This window comes from Cheilinus undulatus, linkage group 9 (assembly GCF_018320785.1).
Source record: "Cheilinus undulatus linkage group 9, ASM1832078v1, whole genome shotgun sequence".
NCBI classification, from domain to species: domain Eukaryota; kingdom Metazoa; phylum Chordata; class Actinopteri; order Labriformes; family Labridae; genus Cheilinus; species Cheilinus undulatus.
The window spans coordinates 46,641,736-46,658,832 of record NC_054873.1 but is presented as its reverse complement, the minus strand read 5'-3'; the positions used below and the strand labels follow the sequence as shown (position 1 = coordinate 46,658,832).

Here is a 17,097-nt window from a genome sequence, read left to right as displayed (position 1 = left end):
TCCAGGTACACTACAAGCAGCTCCACAACCCACCTGTTGAGAAACACTAAATATTTGTATTTGCCTTGTACCAAAACGCTTTGTGGTCTCTTATACAGGTAAATAATGTTTTGCCAGTAAGCAGCAGGAATTCCACCTCAACAAGCACTGAAAAAAAAAAGCAGGTCGGCTTTGAGTCATTGTGGTAAATGAGTTAGCTGCTTTATCGACCTTCTGTTTAAATAGACCTGTTGGACTTTCTCCTCCTCCAGTAGCTGCCCACACAGCGACCTGAGTGTTTGTGCTGTCAGGGAAATAAAGCACGGCGTCCCCATTGATCATGCAACCAGCTTTCTTCCTACTCATGGTCATTTCTGTGTCTGTCATGGTGGACTGTACACCGAGGCTCTGGGACCCTGAGCGACTTCTTCAACATCAGCAGAGCAGCTTCAGTACGGAAGAACATGGAGATATATCTGCTGGTACAAGGCGTTTCTATTTGGAGCAGCGTGGATCAAGGAGAAAAGTCATTCAAAGGCCCTTTCTAGGTGAGTGTCTTTATCAGTGAGTACATGGCTAGTCTAATTTGTAATAATTTAAAGAAGACAATGAAAAACTTTTAGAATTATTATTCCAAATATGTTAATTTCCTTTGAAACAATATAATGCTTTGTCAAAAGGCTCAGAAAAATTACATAACAGTTGAAGAAATTTACTTTTACATCAAAACTAAAGCTGGAAACACATTTCACATCGCATATTTAACTGTCAAAACTGTTAATTTTTCATGTCAACCATACAACAAGTATGATTTTATGGCAGCTACTTATGTAAAAGTCTTGTTTTGAACTCTATGCACGTATTGGTTTTAAATTTTGAACACTTACTGACATGTTTGAACTTGTTTTTCTTCCAGTTATTCTGCCAGCAAGAACAGAAACAAGCAACTTTGTGTCAATATTTGATTTGAAAAGAAAGAGGTTCCTCTGCATGGACAGAGAGGGAGAGCTGTATCACTCTGTGAGTACTTTATCAAACTGCATTTATCTGAGTGAATGCATGATGTCTGTGGACAAAAAACATACTCATGTTTTGTATGTTTTTCCTTTCTTGCAGAGACAAAGAAACAGAGAAGAATGTCTCTTCCAGCGTATTTGGTTAGACTTTGAGAACCCCCGTGAAGTCTTTTACTCTACAAGTGGAGAACGACTGCTCAAACTTGAAGCAGCTGAGCTGCCGGTTTCCCACCATGAGCCACCTGAACCTCCATTATCCTTGATGCAGAGGTTCCTGGGTAAGAGACGGAAGAGGAGTGAGGATGTGAACCCCTCGGATCCGCTACGATCAGAGTCACATCCTTCACATTCGGCTAAGGATCACAGGCAGGACACAGAACCCAAGCAACAGCCGCCTGAACAGGAACAAACTGGATCTGTGTCCAAAGAGACCATCACGTCTTGTGATGACCCCCTGCGAGTTTTACAGCCCAATGTGCCCGTCAGTCCGGTCAAAACAAATATAGCAGAACAGGCAGAACATGATTAAGAGAATGAACTTTGATTATCACATGCAAAACCAAGACACTGAAAGTTTTTGCTCCATATGAAAGCTCTGGGCGAATCTGCTCATAGGGAGTATTTACTCTTAAATATTGTTCTACATTTTCAAACTATAGTATCACTGAAACCACAGCCTGGCTTAAAGCACAGGCAAACTGATATCAAAGAGTAGATGTTATTAGCTGATGAACATTAAACTATTACTATTTCACAATTTTGGGATTCAATTTTCCCATAACTAGTTTTCATAGAAACATGTCAGTTGGTACTCCATGTTACATCATAGCAGCTTTAAAAAGGCCTTTTGTTTGAATAGCACATGAGGGATACGTTTGGCAACATTTGACATAATCAGGCAGCGAGTTTGGTCCAGCGTCCTGCTGTCCTTTAACCTCCTTTGTCAGTTAAATTTTAAACCATAGGCCAGATGTGGCAACGCTCGTTTTGCACATGTAAAAGTGTGTAATCTCTGAGTAATTGTGAATATTTATGCATACACTAAAGTCTCATAGGGGCTCAAAGGTTTAACAAAATTTAAGCAGTCTTCTGTTACTGATAAAAAAAAAAGAAAAAAAAAATCATAAGCAGCAATAAATAAACAAGATCTAATCATGTCAGGTGCCGGCCACCAACAGAGAACAGTGATGAATGGTATTTATTTATTGAAAAGTGTGAATCCTACCAAGCCTGTTGTATTATTTATATATTTCATGTTGTTTTGTTTCTGAATAAATAATAACTATTTTGTGGATTCCGTTTTTGCGTTTTTTTATCCAAGAACGAGAACATAATTCTTGCAATTTTATTAAGGATGTATAAGCTGTGTTTCAGGGGTCTTTGGAGTTAAAGCATGAAGGATTGACCTGGGACATGGAGTAACAGGAATCCCTTCACTTGACAACAGCCTCTTCTGTGAGACTCTTTCTTTAGAAGCTGTTACTATGATCAATCACAAATCAAGTGTTTCCTAAAAGCATAGTAAATTACGGAGACTTGCATACAATCTATGGCTAACATATTGCTCCATACATGTCTTACTGGATGGAATTATAGGATCTAACTCTAAAACTACCAGAGATTCAATGTGCATACTTCAAAAATGAACCATACATATCATCAATAAGACTCCTTACTATGCCACACAAATCCGCTTTTTTAAAATTCTTGTGCTATAAAGTTTGATGAAAGATGATGCAAACAATGTCCTGTACAAAATATCATAAATAAATTACAAGTTCTCCATAAAAAAAGTTATTAAAAGAGATGATTTTTACAATTTCTACTGTTGAGTTTAAACTTTATACCAATGTGAATTTAAAAACAGTTTAAAAGCAGTTGACTGATTGCAAGGCAGCTGCCACAGCCTTGAAAATCTGTGGACAGTCACTTGTTTTTAAATGCCCTGATGAAGACTTTGTGAGTTGAAACGCGTAGGTGCTTTAGCCCATTTATTAAAGGCTTTTTACCTTTTTCAACAAAGTGTGCCTTAGGTTTTTCTCGTTATGACTCTTTTTACCATACATAATACAAGTCTGACCTCCCCCTCTGTTTTTGGTATCATGTACTTCTAATTCACATTTAACTAAAAAAAAAAAAGGTTCATTCAGTGATTTTGGAAGCTTTTCATGTCATTTGATAATAATTTAAGTTACGCTTAAACACTCACCAGCCACTATATCAGGTATACTTTCTCAACTGCTTTGACACAAATATTTAGTCAGTTACATGGCAGTATGTAAGTTTTTTCAGGGATGCATCAGTACATCGGCATCGGCCAGTATCGACTCTGTTCACAAACTTCAGCCTCTGGCAGACAATGTGGCATGAACAAATATCAGTAGCCAGTGTTTGTGAAAGGCTTTGACCAGCCTGTCTGGCACCAACAACCATGACCTGTTCAAAGTTACTTAAATCGCCTTTCTTCCTCATTCTGATACTCAGTTTGAACTTCAACAGATTGTCTTGACCATGTTTACATGCCTAAATGCACAGGTATACCTAATGAAGTGGTCGGTGAGTGAATAAGCATTTAGCTTCTACACATGCATGTTCAGCTGCTATTTAATAAATGACTTACGACTTTGTTGAAATGGTCTATATATAAATGATTTGTGTTTTAATGATAAATGAATAAATGCTACTTCTCCCAATAAACTAGATGATAATAAAACATTCAAGTCAACCTAACATTTATCTGTAAAATCAAAATATTTCAGTCCACAAAGCACAACAAAAAACACAATGGAACCTTCAGAATTTGGTGAACACATTTGACCAACAACTGATCATATCCACAGAAAAGGCCACAAACAATGGTATGATGATTCTACACATAACCAAACTCTTAAGTAACTGGAAAATATTAGATCTGGGCAAGGACAAGGCCTCTGCTCAGCATATTTCTGGGATTGGGCCAAAACTCATACCTCCAGTTTTCATTATTTTATTGTTTTAATAGATCAGTGCTATCGATCACGCTTTACATCTGTCAATGGGTTCTTACCAATTCTGAAAAAGAGTTAAAAATATGCTGACTATGACCATTCACTGTAAAATCATAAGAAAAATACAGTGTTTTTTAAAATTCCCTGAAAAGTGGTGTTTTTGGAGATATTAGGTTTTGGCCCAACAGCAGCAATATACTGGACCTGCTACCCACCGGCACCTGATAACCTGGGCTGTGCACAGTATCTCTGTTTAAGAGCAACATTATATTTGTTAAATGTAATATAAAATATATATCGGGATCTTTTTGAAATGTAAAGTAACAAAAACGATTTCAGCTCCACATGGGCAAAATGCCAAATGTGACACAGATAAGATATTCCTTTATTAGTCCCATAAGGGGAAATTCCAATAGACACAGGCACTTTTATTAACAGTCAGCAGCACAATGCCAGTATGCATCTCAAAAATTATGGCAAAAAGGCTACCAATTTATGAAATAAGGTGTATCCTTTTGATTTATATTCAGATTTAAATTGAGTTAATTTTGTTAGCTGAAAAACACAAGTAGAGTTGACACAAAAAAATTATTTATGATAAAGAGAAGTGCATACACAGTCAACAGTAACTAGGATTTCTCTGCTTCAATACCAGGTTTAAGCTAGACCTGGATGTCTTTTTGGTTTTGAATGAATATTAACTCATCATTTCAAGTTTGGTTGAATTATAAAGGCAGCCTGAAAACTAACTTTTTAGAGTTAAAACAACTAGATTATTTACAGTGTACTGTAAACAATATTTTACTAAACAGTAGGCCCTTTTAAATCACTATATAAATATAAAAAAATATTTGAAAAGTCTTGTCCTTTAACTTGTTTGAAAATACATTGATTTATCTTTAAAACTTAGATTTCACAGCCCTAATGTGGACTACTAATGTTCAAATTAAAACAGAGGCTGTATAGGTTAGTGATCTAGATGTAAAATCCATTTTTAAATACATTAGATTATAAAAACTATCTACTGATATCTTGATACAGAAACATCAGACGGCAAATTCAATATAGCATATTGAATAATGGATCAGATATTAATCAGACAGAATCCCAGAAAGAAGCCTTCAAATATGTACATTTTTATTTGTTTGTTGTTAACCATACATTTTCTTGAATGCATTTATAAAAAGAGTGATTGATATTTGTGAACAAATGACTGCACACGTGCCTCCTCAACACGTAACATCACTGCACAGTTTCCTGTCCGGTATTTGTCCTCACTGACCAGAGTGTTAATTCACAACAATGACCAGTCACTGATTTCCACAGAGCAAACAGTGTTGCTTAAGTTTCTGACCAAGATAGAACTCCGAGAGAATAAATATAGAAACACAGACTCATTAGAGAACACATTTGCATTAATGAACAGCCAGGCAGTAACAAAAGTGGTGATGACATTGCCCTGCAGCACAAACCATTGATCTGAGATTAAATGAAGGGGCTCAACTCATGACTCAGCATATAAATGCCTGCATTTAAAAAACAAACAGAGGTTGAATGGAATATGATAATTAATTATGCCTTTTTTAAAATATCACTGAAGTTCTGATGTCAACTAATAATACTGTAACTTTACTACACAGTAGAGGTGCCATTTTCATTTTTTAAACATTGATGCATGATTTGATATTATGGCAGAAAAAAAGAAGTCCTGGGCAACGTGCATTAAGTATTTAATTGTTTTAGTTTCCAAAAATACAGCTGATCTCCTGCACAATGCCTAAATTGCACAGATATAGTGGCAACATCTTGCTGTCAAATTTAGACAGTGTTCTCTTTCTCTTGTGGCAGCCTGGTTATCAAACTTGTTGATACTTTCAATCCGATCAATCATTTCAGTCCAAAAACTAACATTTGCAACTATTCAAAAACATTCATTGCAGCAGTAAAATGTGTGTTTGGCATCCTCTTCACTATTTACAGATTTATATGACAGAATTTGAGGAGTGATGCAATAGTATCTTAAACCCTGTCAGAGTATACAGGTAGATCCTGGGGTAGTGTTGGCTGGAAAGCAAGAGTGCAGTGCTGATTTAAGGCCAAGCTGGCAATAGCAGAGCAGATGGACAAACCAGAAATCTTGCAGCTTACACAGTCTGCCAAACTGGGGGGACGTTTGTCAGGTGATTGGATTTTGATACAGTTGCACAGCTCCAGTTGTCTGCATGGACTTGTTTGCAGATGTCCCTCTATTGATAGTTATTAAAGTTACAATATGTTGTTTTTTGTAGTGAATTATCTAAATGAATTTTAGGAATAACTATCCTCTTTTCATATATATTTTAATGCCATCCAAACTAATAAAAACCACATAAAGTGATGACAAGTACATTGAACAAGAATTAACATTCAATCCACACAAAAAAGACTGCTTGATTTTTTATCAAGACTGTTTGGTTTTTATTATCTTCATAAAACATAAGCAAGCACACATTGTATCTTTCTGTGCTTTAACACATCTCCTACACTGCCGTTTTAGACTGCATGTAATAACGAACCAGCCCAAAACCATCAGATTCATAATGAAAACGATAATGAAAAAAAATATTCTACTTAACAGAAGTTTCCCAACAGTGTGTCACTGCTTTGCACGTCGTTTCAACACGCACCTGCATCAATATTTTCTTTACAGATATTTATTGCTCTAAACTTTGTGACCAAACAAACACTATTGTCGCTGCAGGTGCTAATAAATTCCCAGTTATAATTGGGGAGTGACTGGCATGTTTGCATGTTTAACCTTATTTGGAAGGCAAACAGGGGTCCTCAAAAGCCACAACACCAGAACACCTGCTTGGACTATCACCAGTCAATTCAACAAGCAAGACTCATTCGCTACAGCCATTGCCATCTTTTCTTATTGTTTTGATTGAAAGAACCAAAGTATGGAGAATTTTGATGACCTCACTGCCACTAAACAGATTCCTAACTCTCTACTTGGCCTCATAATTCTGTTGTTTGACATGTTTAATTTGATCCAATTATCATTTGAGTAACCTTGACCCAAATTAGAGATAAAAGCCATACTGATTAATGTGCGGTTATTTTAGATTGTGTTTGTTTTTCTTTCCACTTCCTTTCTTGTTATGTTTTGTTCCTCTTGGGAAGCCTATTCCAATATCTGGCAAGGGACTGCAGATGGAAACAGCCTTTTGGCTAACTCCGGTGTTTCTACAGAAACACTGATTAATCTGCACTGTCCCAGTAAAATAAAAATAAATACTTAAAAAGCTAAAATCTTTTGAGATTCTCATATTCCCTCTTTAAATGCCCCTTTCTTATCTTGTGTCCATTTCTTCCAATCCCGTTTTACTGTTTAACATGATCTCCTCTGTTCGCAAACACGCAACACATTTCTGTCAATCTAAACTTGTCGTCCTCTTTCCTAATGGTTAGTAAAAACCGGCATAGACCCGTGTTTGGACTCAAAGAGAACATGTGTGCTTTGTCTGAACCCTGAGGCAAGGAGCAGTTTAACTCTTCCACAAAGTAGCGCGCAGCTACGCACATGTAGGCACCATGTGTGACAACCAAAGCATGGACGGGGACACCCCTGACCCCATCGTCTGCTTCTCCATCAACAGGAGAGGTCTGTTGTTGAGCAGATAAAGCGGCTTCTTCATCCCCTCTGTCATCCCAGTGTTCGTCCCCAATTCGGCAGAGCATTTTCTCCCAAAACTCTTTGACCCGCTCCTTCACCTGAAGAGAGCATAAGTTTGTTACAAACTACGTCATGCTTTGATTGCACTCATCTTGCACTCACAGCAGACATCACAAACAGTGGCTACGTGCAACTGTGGAAGATTAATGTGAAAGGTTGTTTATATTATAAACAACATTGTCATAATCCAATTCATGCCAACTCATTCTGACGCACCTGTAACACATTTAGGAGAGTGGGGAGGGAGGCCTGTAGCTCACACTGATTGGGGCGCTGAGTGCTTACGTCAAATCTATCTTTGTATATCTGCAGCATCATCATCATGTGCTGGTCACGTACTAGGTTTGAGTTAACATCCAAGCCAAGATCTAATAGATGAAGCCTGACGAGGTTCCTTTGAAATAGAACATCCTTCCTTCCTACGCCCCCTCACACACATGCAGGCTGTCCTCCCACACAGCCTCTTAGACAAATAACACAAAGCTAAGAGGTGACTTTTTAATCAGGAGCAGGGACAAACACTCAGAAGCAGTTTGGCAATTAAAGGACAAGTACTTTGAGTCTAGTTGTTCAAACCAAATTCTGGAATAAACAAAAGAACCATCAAATGTGTGGATTAGACAAGGGGTCCCGAAATAGCTTATATTAGAGCTATGAAAAGATTTATATATGATTTCTCTCACCGATTGAAGCATTTGTAGACTATCATGTGATTTATAGTTAGAACTGTATCTAAGGACATTATAAAGATAGACTATATTTGTTTACTATATACATTAAGAAATTTCCCTTTGCATCTTAAGGTTCATCTCATCTAATGTCCTAATTAAGCTTTATTCACACTGCCATTATAAGGCGTGATATTCACGCCCCAGTGATGTTTCGCCTTATCTATAAATGCTACAGAGGTAAAATGGGGGGATGTAGTGATCCCCCCCCCCCCCCCCATGCTGGTATCAGGTAGTAACAGAAGGTTACAGGGAAGAGACAGGACCCATAGAGCCAGCTGGGAAGAGCAGCACTGAGTGTGTTTATATATTTGACTTTGTGTGCATGTGGAGCTCCAACTGTGTTTGACTGCCAGGCACTCTTGTGCTTCTAAAACACCATAATGTAAAGTTCACTAGCAAAGAGAATACCACCAACAGGATAGGACAATTATTTATTGAGGATCTTAGAAAGACTCTTTCAAGCACTGATTGGAGACATTTCCTGCACTGGTTTGGGGACGTTAAGGGAATCCGCTGTAGCTCCTGGGCACAACTCCCTTTTAAGAGCCCAACTGATAGGAATGGGAATCAAGAACTGGTTCCAGTTAAGAACCGGTTCCAATTGGTTCAATCCATTGATATCATTTACGTCTAATCTTAATGATTCCCTTATCAATGCCTTACTTCCATGTGCTTTCGAAAAACCCAGTCTCAGGAGAAGCGGTCAGCAAAGCAAAAAAAAACCCCGCAAAGTTGAGGAAGTAATAAGAAGTAAACATGGCTGACAGTCACAAAAACAGACCAAAGTGATGAAAAGTGTGGCTTCATTTCTCAGAAAACGGCATGAACAGTGTAACGTGCAACATCTTTCATTCATCATGCCATCATCATTCATTCAAAGCATGCATCTTTTTGCAAAAGATTGTACAGGACCTCAATTTATCATTTTAAGTCCAGAGATTGAAGATCCAGAGGCTAGTTATCTATTTATTGCAAGGTTTGATCTTTTAAAGAAAATGAGCAGTAGTGTTGTATTCTAAATAAAGTTCAGAGATGGAGTTTGTTTTAACTGAGACATTTCAAACAAAAAAGAGATATCTAAAAGGTTTTAGCATGTTCTCCTCCCCAATACTTGATGTTAAACATTTTTAGTTATCAAAACTGTTTATTATAGCCACTTACTGAAGTGTGCTTGTCAGTGGCTCACACTGACAGTGGCATACATCTTGTTCAGTGATCAGAGAGATAGAGACTCAATAAAATTTAAGTTTTTAACAGTGAAAACCTCTAGAGTCCACCTCTTCCAAAAGTAGAATTCACAGGAAAGAATCGATAAAGAATTTAATCGATAAGAAAATTTGATAATGGCATTGATATCAATAAAATCGCATCAATTCCCATCCCTACCTATGGATAGGGTGAAGAAAGAAATAGCGGGAAGGGGCTAGAGGGAAGGTTATGGACTATGAGAGCGAGACGGGAGGAGATAGGCAGGTTTGAATTTATAGAAACGCAGGAAGAGGCGTGGTTGAGGTGTGGTCCTGCTCCTGAAACTTTGCTATTTAGCATCCCTGAAAGGATACCATTATTACACCAGACCATAATTAAAACATGTGTGCAAAACAGGGCAAAAAAACGGCAGCTGTGAACACAGGCATAACAGTAATATGACTATATTCAAATATACCATAAGTCAACCTATTTGAAAACTTTAGGCTGAATGGATATAATTTATCAATTTCATCAATAGTCTGTTTTGATGCTATTATTTATGTATATGAGGACATTGTGCAGCTGGCTGTTAATGAAAGTGCCTGAATGACATCTGACCCATGTGGAACTGACTTAAAACCTCATGAATACTGTGTACTACTACTCAGCTAAAGCACATCAAGATGGGATTTTTGGTAGCCTGCCTTAGTGTGTATGTGGAGCTCCAGCTGAGTGTTTACATGGCTTATTCTCTCGTTTTCCCACAACACCATTACCCGATATGAAATGCCACCAATATTAGTAACTACAGAATTAATATGTATGTGCAAAGGCATTATGAGGGCAGAGCTTTGTTACAAAGTGGTTGCAGAAATGCTCACTGAAAATAAAGTCTTCTCCCTGCACCCAGGAGGCTAAACATGAGGTTTGGTTTAAAATAATCAAATTTGTGCTTCTCAAAACACTGAGAAACTACTGTTAAAATAAACAAGGAACAGCTATAGAGAAATCAGTTGTCATACAAGAGCATTGTTTGTATTTTCTTCTTATGACTTACAAAATCAGTCAACAGCATTCCTTTGTAAAATCTGTTTTTTTTTTTTCTGTAGCATTCCAGGGTACTGTCTCTGTAAATCAGAGTAAAAAAGCCACATAAAATGGATAAAAACTTCAGGGTAGGGGGAAAACTACCCTGAAGTTGGGCATTGTAAGTCCAAGCATGACACCTGGATAACTCAATCATTCTGTACATTTCTCTGCCTTTTATCTGCATGTGTTGATATAATACCAGGTCGTTTCAAATTCAAATAGTCACAGTCTATGTTGTAGTTTTGGAATTTTGGTCTACAGCAAGAAGCATGATATACTGTGCTATTTTAAGTCAACACTAACTTCAAAAATGTCAGACTTAATCTATTTCTAAGAAGAGGCAGAGACTAAAGACAGCACCACGTACAGATAAAAATAAAAAGTGGAATACTAAGAGGTGGACAGAAGGAGACAAAATAATACAACAGACACTGTAAACTCCACCACTGTGACAGTCTCACCTGCTCCACCGTCTCCCCTTCAGGTGGAGTGAAGGTCTGAAGGGACTGACCAGCAGCTTTGGCCATGTCTTTTAAGTCCTGGACCCGTCCTCCCTCTGCAATCCCAAAGCTCTGAAAAATACCAAGTCAGAGACTGGATGACTCTGGTTTCTTTAGTGATGTATGTACATATATAACTCATGTTAATGTTTAGGTGAGAATATACTAAAAGTTATAATGTAACACATGGAATAATACTAACCTTCTCTTTGAGTAAAGGCTCACACACCATCTGGAGACCAGAACGACGACTGTTGTGTTTCATTATTGTTTCAGCAGTCTGAAAACACAATACACAACTATCATTTTAAAGACACAAAATCCAGAATAAACTACACAGATTTTTGATTTTAAAAGAAAAGAGGGTGATTTTAAAATCTCTGCTGTATCAGATACAGTTATAATACTATAATCTATAGCGCTGATTGGACTAAATAATAGGCATCATATGTTGAGATAATAAACCACACTGCAAGAACTACTGACTGGAGTGTCAGGTTAATGCAGCCCAGTGCTTATGATGTATTGTATTCCTGATTCCTCATTTAACTTTATTCTAACTCTTATATCCTACCAGCTGTATTTGTCTACTTTACAAAAAATCTTGTAACATTTAATATACATCACATTTCTTCATACAGCATCAATAAACATTTAATTTCAAGATATAAAAAGTAAAACATGAGGCCTGTGCTGCTGCAATGGGTAAAATGCCATCAGTTGAACAAGTAAACTTTACTTGTTATGTTTCTTATCCAACATCACTGTACATTTTTGCTAAATTAACAACTTTTTTCTTTGCTTAGTACAAGCAGATCAGGCCTTATTTTTCAGCTGAAAAGACTTAAAACAAGATCAGTTTAGGACTTTTTAGGCTAATGTGCTACAGTGTGAGTGTGCTAGACTCTGAGTGTATAAAACGAAGGCATGCACCTGCCGGGCCCGCAGCATGTCACTAACAAACACATTGCTGAACTTGACATCCTTCAGGTAGCGGCCTGCAGCTTCGGCCTGCTGCAGCCCGATATCAGACAGGGGACAGTCGATGGCCTGGCCTGTTTGGCGCAAGTGAGAATATGAAATGAAGAAACAGGGAAAGTGAAATCCTGAGATTTTTTACTGTATTTCTTATTGTATTTCTTTCTTTAATCAAACTATTACCTTGTAACAGGCCTTCCTTATTGTACTGTGTCTCCCCACTAAAGGACATAAATGGTTAGTTAATACACAGGAGCACCAAGCACAAACACACAACTAAAAGCATTTCTGAGGGGCCAAAGTTTAACATATAACCAATATAAACATAATCATATTGTATTGGGCACATCGCCTTATTGTTGTTACAACTCATACTCATCAGTTTTCACTGCCTGCCTAGTCATCATATGGCATTGGCAAATAGTTTTGCAACTGAAAGTTTTTTTTAATCAAAACTATAATCTATAGATTTCTTTCAAGTTGAAGTTCAGGTTTTATTCTAAAAAGTATCTCTGTTTTTACAATTGCTCTGAGATGCATAAAGTGGCCACTTTTTCTTGTAATTATTTTGTATGCTTTTACTAATTTCCCTTTTAAAATCTAAACACAATTATGGAATGAAAACTATATGAATAGCATGTAAAAATAACATGGTAAAACAATGTACATGACAGTGCCAAACTACAGACAAAAGACAATAAAAAGACACAAAGAAAAGCACAACATACAACAAAACTAGATGTCAGTTCCTATTCTCATAGGTCATATCATATGAACAGTACATGTTCTTTCAGTGCTGGGGATTAATATAGTTTCAATTTCAATTGTAATTTTTGGTTCCTTATGAAAACAATGTAGGCTACTGGAAATTAAATGATTTCTATGCTCTGTGTTGCACTTGTTTTGCCCACAAGTTTCCTTTTATGGTAAAAGTTGAAGTGTTGTTACATCTTTGCCACTTAACTGTATTTTTTGTGTTTAATCTCTCTTGCATTGTGTCCAATATACCAATATTCATATCTACATACTTTAATGAACATAAGATATACTGGTAACTGTAACTGATGTGCTTTCTTGTGCAGGTCTCCAAAAAAAGATGTTTATGTCAAAGGACATCCTTGTTGAATAAAAGTAAATAACACTTATTTTCCCTCTTTTTTTAATATTGCTTGCTTCTCAACGTGTTCAGAACATGAAGATCATCCACCATACCTAACAGATCTGATTTATTTCTCAGACAGATATTATCATACATGTTCCTCTGAGCAGTAACTGTTAAATGTTCTTCAAGTCTGGTCAGATGTGGAAACCCTGCTTTTTAAAATCCTGCTCCTGACTCTTGAAAGATACAAAGTCTCCTTGAGGCTAGTGTACTTTTACCTTCAGGACATTTCAGACCCTTGATTTCAAATTAGGGCTGAACCATTTGCAAAAATAATGTAATTGCAAGTCCCCCCCCAATACTGCAATTTAATATGTGATTATTCTTAGGTCAATCGTAAGTATTTTTCAACATATTCAAGCAAAAACTTCAGAAGCAATTAGTCCATAATAGCATGAATCTGAATATGGGGGTGCAACCAGCTTTAGGCTATAAAGGAGGTGGCTGGGGTGGAGGAAGTGAGGCTAGCTATCAGCTGATCACACTTTTGTGAAGTAACGCTAGGCTTCATCAGTTTTATCTAGAATGACCTAACTATTTTTGCTTGTATTGCAAATGTGATGTCATTTGCTTTGTTTAAGGACATTAGCATTTTCATGTCACTCATTTTGATTAAGAAAAACACATAATACACAAAAAGGAGGATTTTTGTAAACCATTATGAAAAAATGACACTTGAATGTTTGCATAATGTGCATAAAATCTCTGCAGCTGCAAAAAATGATTAATCAAACCGGTATTTTGACACATTTGAAGTTAAAGAAATATTGCAACTTTTGTGATTTGTAAATTGCAGCAGGCTGTATTGTGATTTAATCTACTTTGCAATTAATTGCCCAGCCCTGTTTTAAATCTCTTAACCTCTGTTTGTAACTGTCGTACATAACTATGTTCTATTTACTAAATTTATTTTACACACTAGTGTTGCTCCAGTAATCTAATCACAGTGATAATCACAGCATCAGGCTATGCAATTGCATAATTGTAGAAAAGGCTGCAATTATTTTCATATTAAGTGGTACTTGAAAGGTTTACAAAAAAGTCTGCAGAAAGGCTTTCAAGGTTACAATAGCACAATTTTTATTTTAAGCAAAATACTGTTAAGTAAATTTCAAAACTATCATTATTCCCTGGATTTCTTTTGATAACCAATCAAGTACTCATGATGCCATTTATGCATTAAATCATGACTGCAATTGCAGACAATATAATCTAGTATAATCACAGTTACACATAATGAGGAATCGTGCAGCAGTTCTAATTTACTCCGTAATGATTCGATGTCACTGTCAATTCAGGCTGCTCCTCAGTGATCATTTGAGTATAAACAAGAGTCAGAATACATGAATGAAGAGTGTTCAAGTCAGATAAATGTTTGTAATGCAGATGCTGTAAAATCAGTGAATAATCCTGTCTAATAACTGGGATTTCAATTACAGTTAAAATGATCTGTTTGATTATTATGTTTGCACTATAATACTCCTAAGCAGCCCTAAACTCCAATGGAATCAATGGTAAGCACATCATGTAGGATAGGCGGTTTTCCATATAATCCAACAAGGGTTGCCATACCTTGTAAAATGTTTTACTTTGATTTCCCAGGTGAGTCATTTTCTCTTAAGATGTCCAGTTTTTAATCATAGTATGCCAAAGTCATAAAGAAATTTTATTTTCATTTTGATGAGATTGAGGCTGAATGATTTGGGAAGATAATCTGATTGTGATTTATTTTCCCAATATTGTAGTCAGGATTAAATAAGAAATTATTTTTTAATTTCCTCATCTTATATATTTTTCAACAGACATGTAATAAATAAGTTCATATTCTTACAAACACAATATTAGAAAAATGCTTGATTGAATATGAATTATACTTTTGTATTGATCATCATGATAACATCATAAAGTTCTGCCAACGGAGTTGATGTGTTGATAAATGCTGACCTCTAGCGGCCGTCAGCAGGCTTTACCACTGAGCAGTACAAAACAGCATGAAATGGACTGGGACAGCTGAACCAGTGTCATGAATACTTGGTTACTGGTTACGAAACTGCCCCTTTTAACTCATACTGGGACTCTTCTGTTACCTTCCTGTGTATGGGAACTATACAGCAACAGCAAACCCTACATTTCCAAAGCTAATATTGCCCTGAAACGGAGAGATAGTATGCTAACTACCTGACAGTTAAGCGTAACGTCTACGGTTAGCTATGGCTAATGTTAACAGGTACACTGAGACACTCTGACGGTTCATTCAATTGAGTAGAAGCGGCACTGACCCAAAATATTGAAGATAAAAGTCAAATTCACTTACTGTCGAACAAGGGTAACCCCAAATGTTAGCTGTTTCATACTCCGGAAGCTTAGCACGGAGGTACGAAGCATTAACGGTTCGGGACTTTAAACCCCACTGCCCTGAAGACGACTACAGACAGCGTTTGGTGCCTCGAGGCGTTAAAGGGCAGGCATATGAAGCACCGAAGAGGTAAAAAGGAATTAAACAGGATTTTGAAATAGTTTTCCTGTGACTTTATTCAATCTTTTAATACACTATGCACGGACTTACTCAAACTTCGTCGAAACTATCAGAAAAGTGGTGACAATCCTGACACAAATTTAGATTCAGGCAGAGCAGCCGCCTGATTTGCATTCCCGTGATCTCAAAATAGTCGGAATATTAAGCGCCCGTTTAAAAGGTTCTCATAAAAAAGCCTTAAGTCGGAAAAAGCTGGATAGTTAGACACATTTTAGTACATAATCCTGAATAGTTTCAAGCTTTGTGATGATGGCTTTGCGTATTTTGCGCAGTCAAGTTATTTTACATCGCTTTTTTGCTCATTTAGAGTAATTCAAAGTTGTTTTCATTAAATACTAGGTTGTAGTTTTTACTTGTTGTAAACCACAGCGACTACGACTGATTATTGACATCAGTGTAAAAAATAACGTCTCTGTTGGGCCCATATTTTTAAATAGTTAACATATTTTGGAAGAATGACTTAATAAAATTAAAATTCCGACCCACTAAGGAGAACATGAATGCGTCCAACAGTAAGTGCAATTATTACTATCCAATCAGAGCTGAGCTGGGCTTAAAACACTACTACCATAGACAACACACCTGATCAATTAACAAATTAAGCAGAACCTACCAAGTCTTCTCTTCTCCATATTTCCTATCAACTGTTTTTCCTTTTTAGGACTTTATCTCAAATATTGCACTTCTTTGCCTTTACATTATAAAGGGTTTCCACCCACATGTAGATAAAGTAGCCCAGGCTTATTGTCTCATAGAATTCCTGCATTTGTTGGCCAAATCATGCATGAACCATGCATTTTGTGAATTATGTCATCATATGTTGAAAGCAATGTCAGAACAATTCCAGGAGGAGGCTAAAAAAACCTCACGTTTTGTGTTGATTTCTAACAAGGGTGGAAAGAGTACAAGAATATTATACATACAGTGCTGTGAAAAAGTATTTGCCCCCCTCCTGATTTCTTCCTTTTTTCCATATTTGTTACAATGTTACAATGTCATTTAGCAGATGCTTTTATCCAAAGCGACGTACATTTGAGAGCAAGAACAACACAAGTAAAGAAAGGTTAGAACTTGCCTGGCATTTGAACCATCAATCTCCCAGACTACAGTCAACGGGATAACCCATTAAGCTATCCAGCATCACACTTAAATGTTTCAGATCATCAAACAAACCTCAATATTAGACAAAGTTAGCCTGAGTGAATACACA

At 36.8% G+C, this 17,097-nt stretch overlaps 2 protein-coding genes across 3 annotated transcripts; one reads left to right on the top strand and one right to left on the bottom strand.

Moving 5' to 3' along the window:
• Positions 1-251: 251 nt before the first annotated feature.
• LOC121515041 (fibroblast growth factor 23-like) lies at positions 252-2,289 on the top strand. The gene is made up of 3 exons (XM_041795601.1): positions 252-527; positions 896-999; positions 1,096-2,289. The coding sequence occupies exons 1-3, from the start codon at positions 320-322 to the stop codon at positions 1,522-1,524; spliced, it is 741 nt and encodes a 246-aa protein (XP_041651535.1). The 5' UTR covers positions 252-319; the 3' UTR covers positions 1,525-2,289.
• A 2,847-nt stretch (positions 2,290-5,136) lies between these two features.
• On the bottom strand, positions 5,137-15,928 carry tigara (TP53 induced glycolysis regulatory phosphatase a). Of its 2 annotated transcripts, none has more exons than XM_041795599.1 (6): positions 15,666-15,928; positions 12,373-12,410; positions 12,145-12,266; positions 11,414-11,491; positions 11,173-11,283; positions 5,137-7,738 (listed from the first exon to the last, which is right to left on the bottom strand). In XM_041795599.1, exons 1-6 carry the CDS (start codon positions 15,734-15,736, stop codon positions 7,349-7,351), a joined length of 810 nt encoding a protein of 269 aa, XP_041651533.1. In that variant the 5' UTR covers positions 15,737-15,928; the 3' UTR covers positions 5,137-7,348. The 2 variants fall into 2 exon arrangements, with proteins under 2 accessions (XP_041651533.1, XP_041651534.1); XM_041795600.1 differs by having other exon boundaries at positions 12,172-12,266.
• Positions 15,929-17,097: the final 1,169 nt, after the last annotated feature.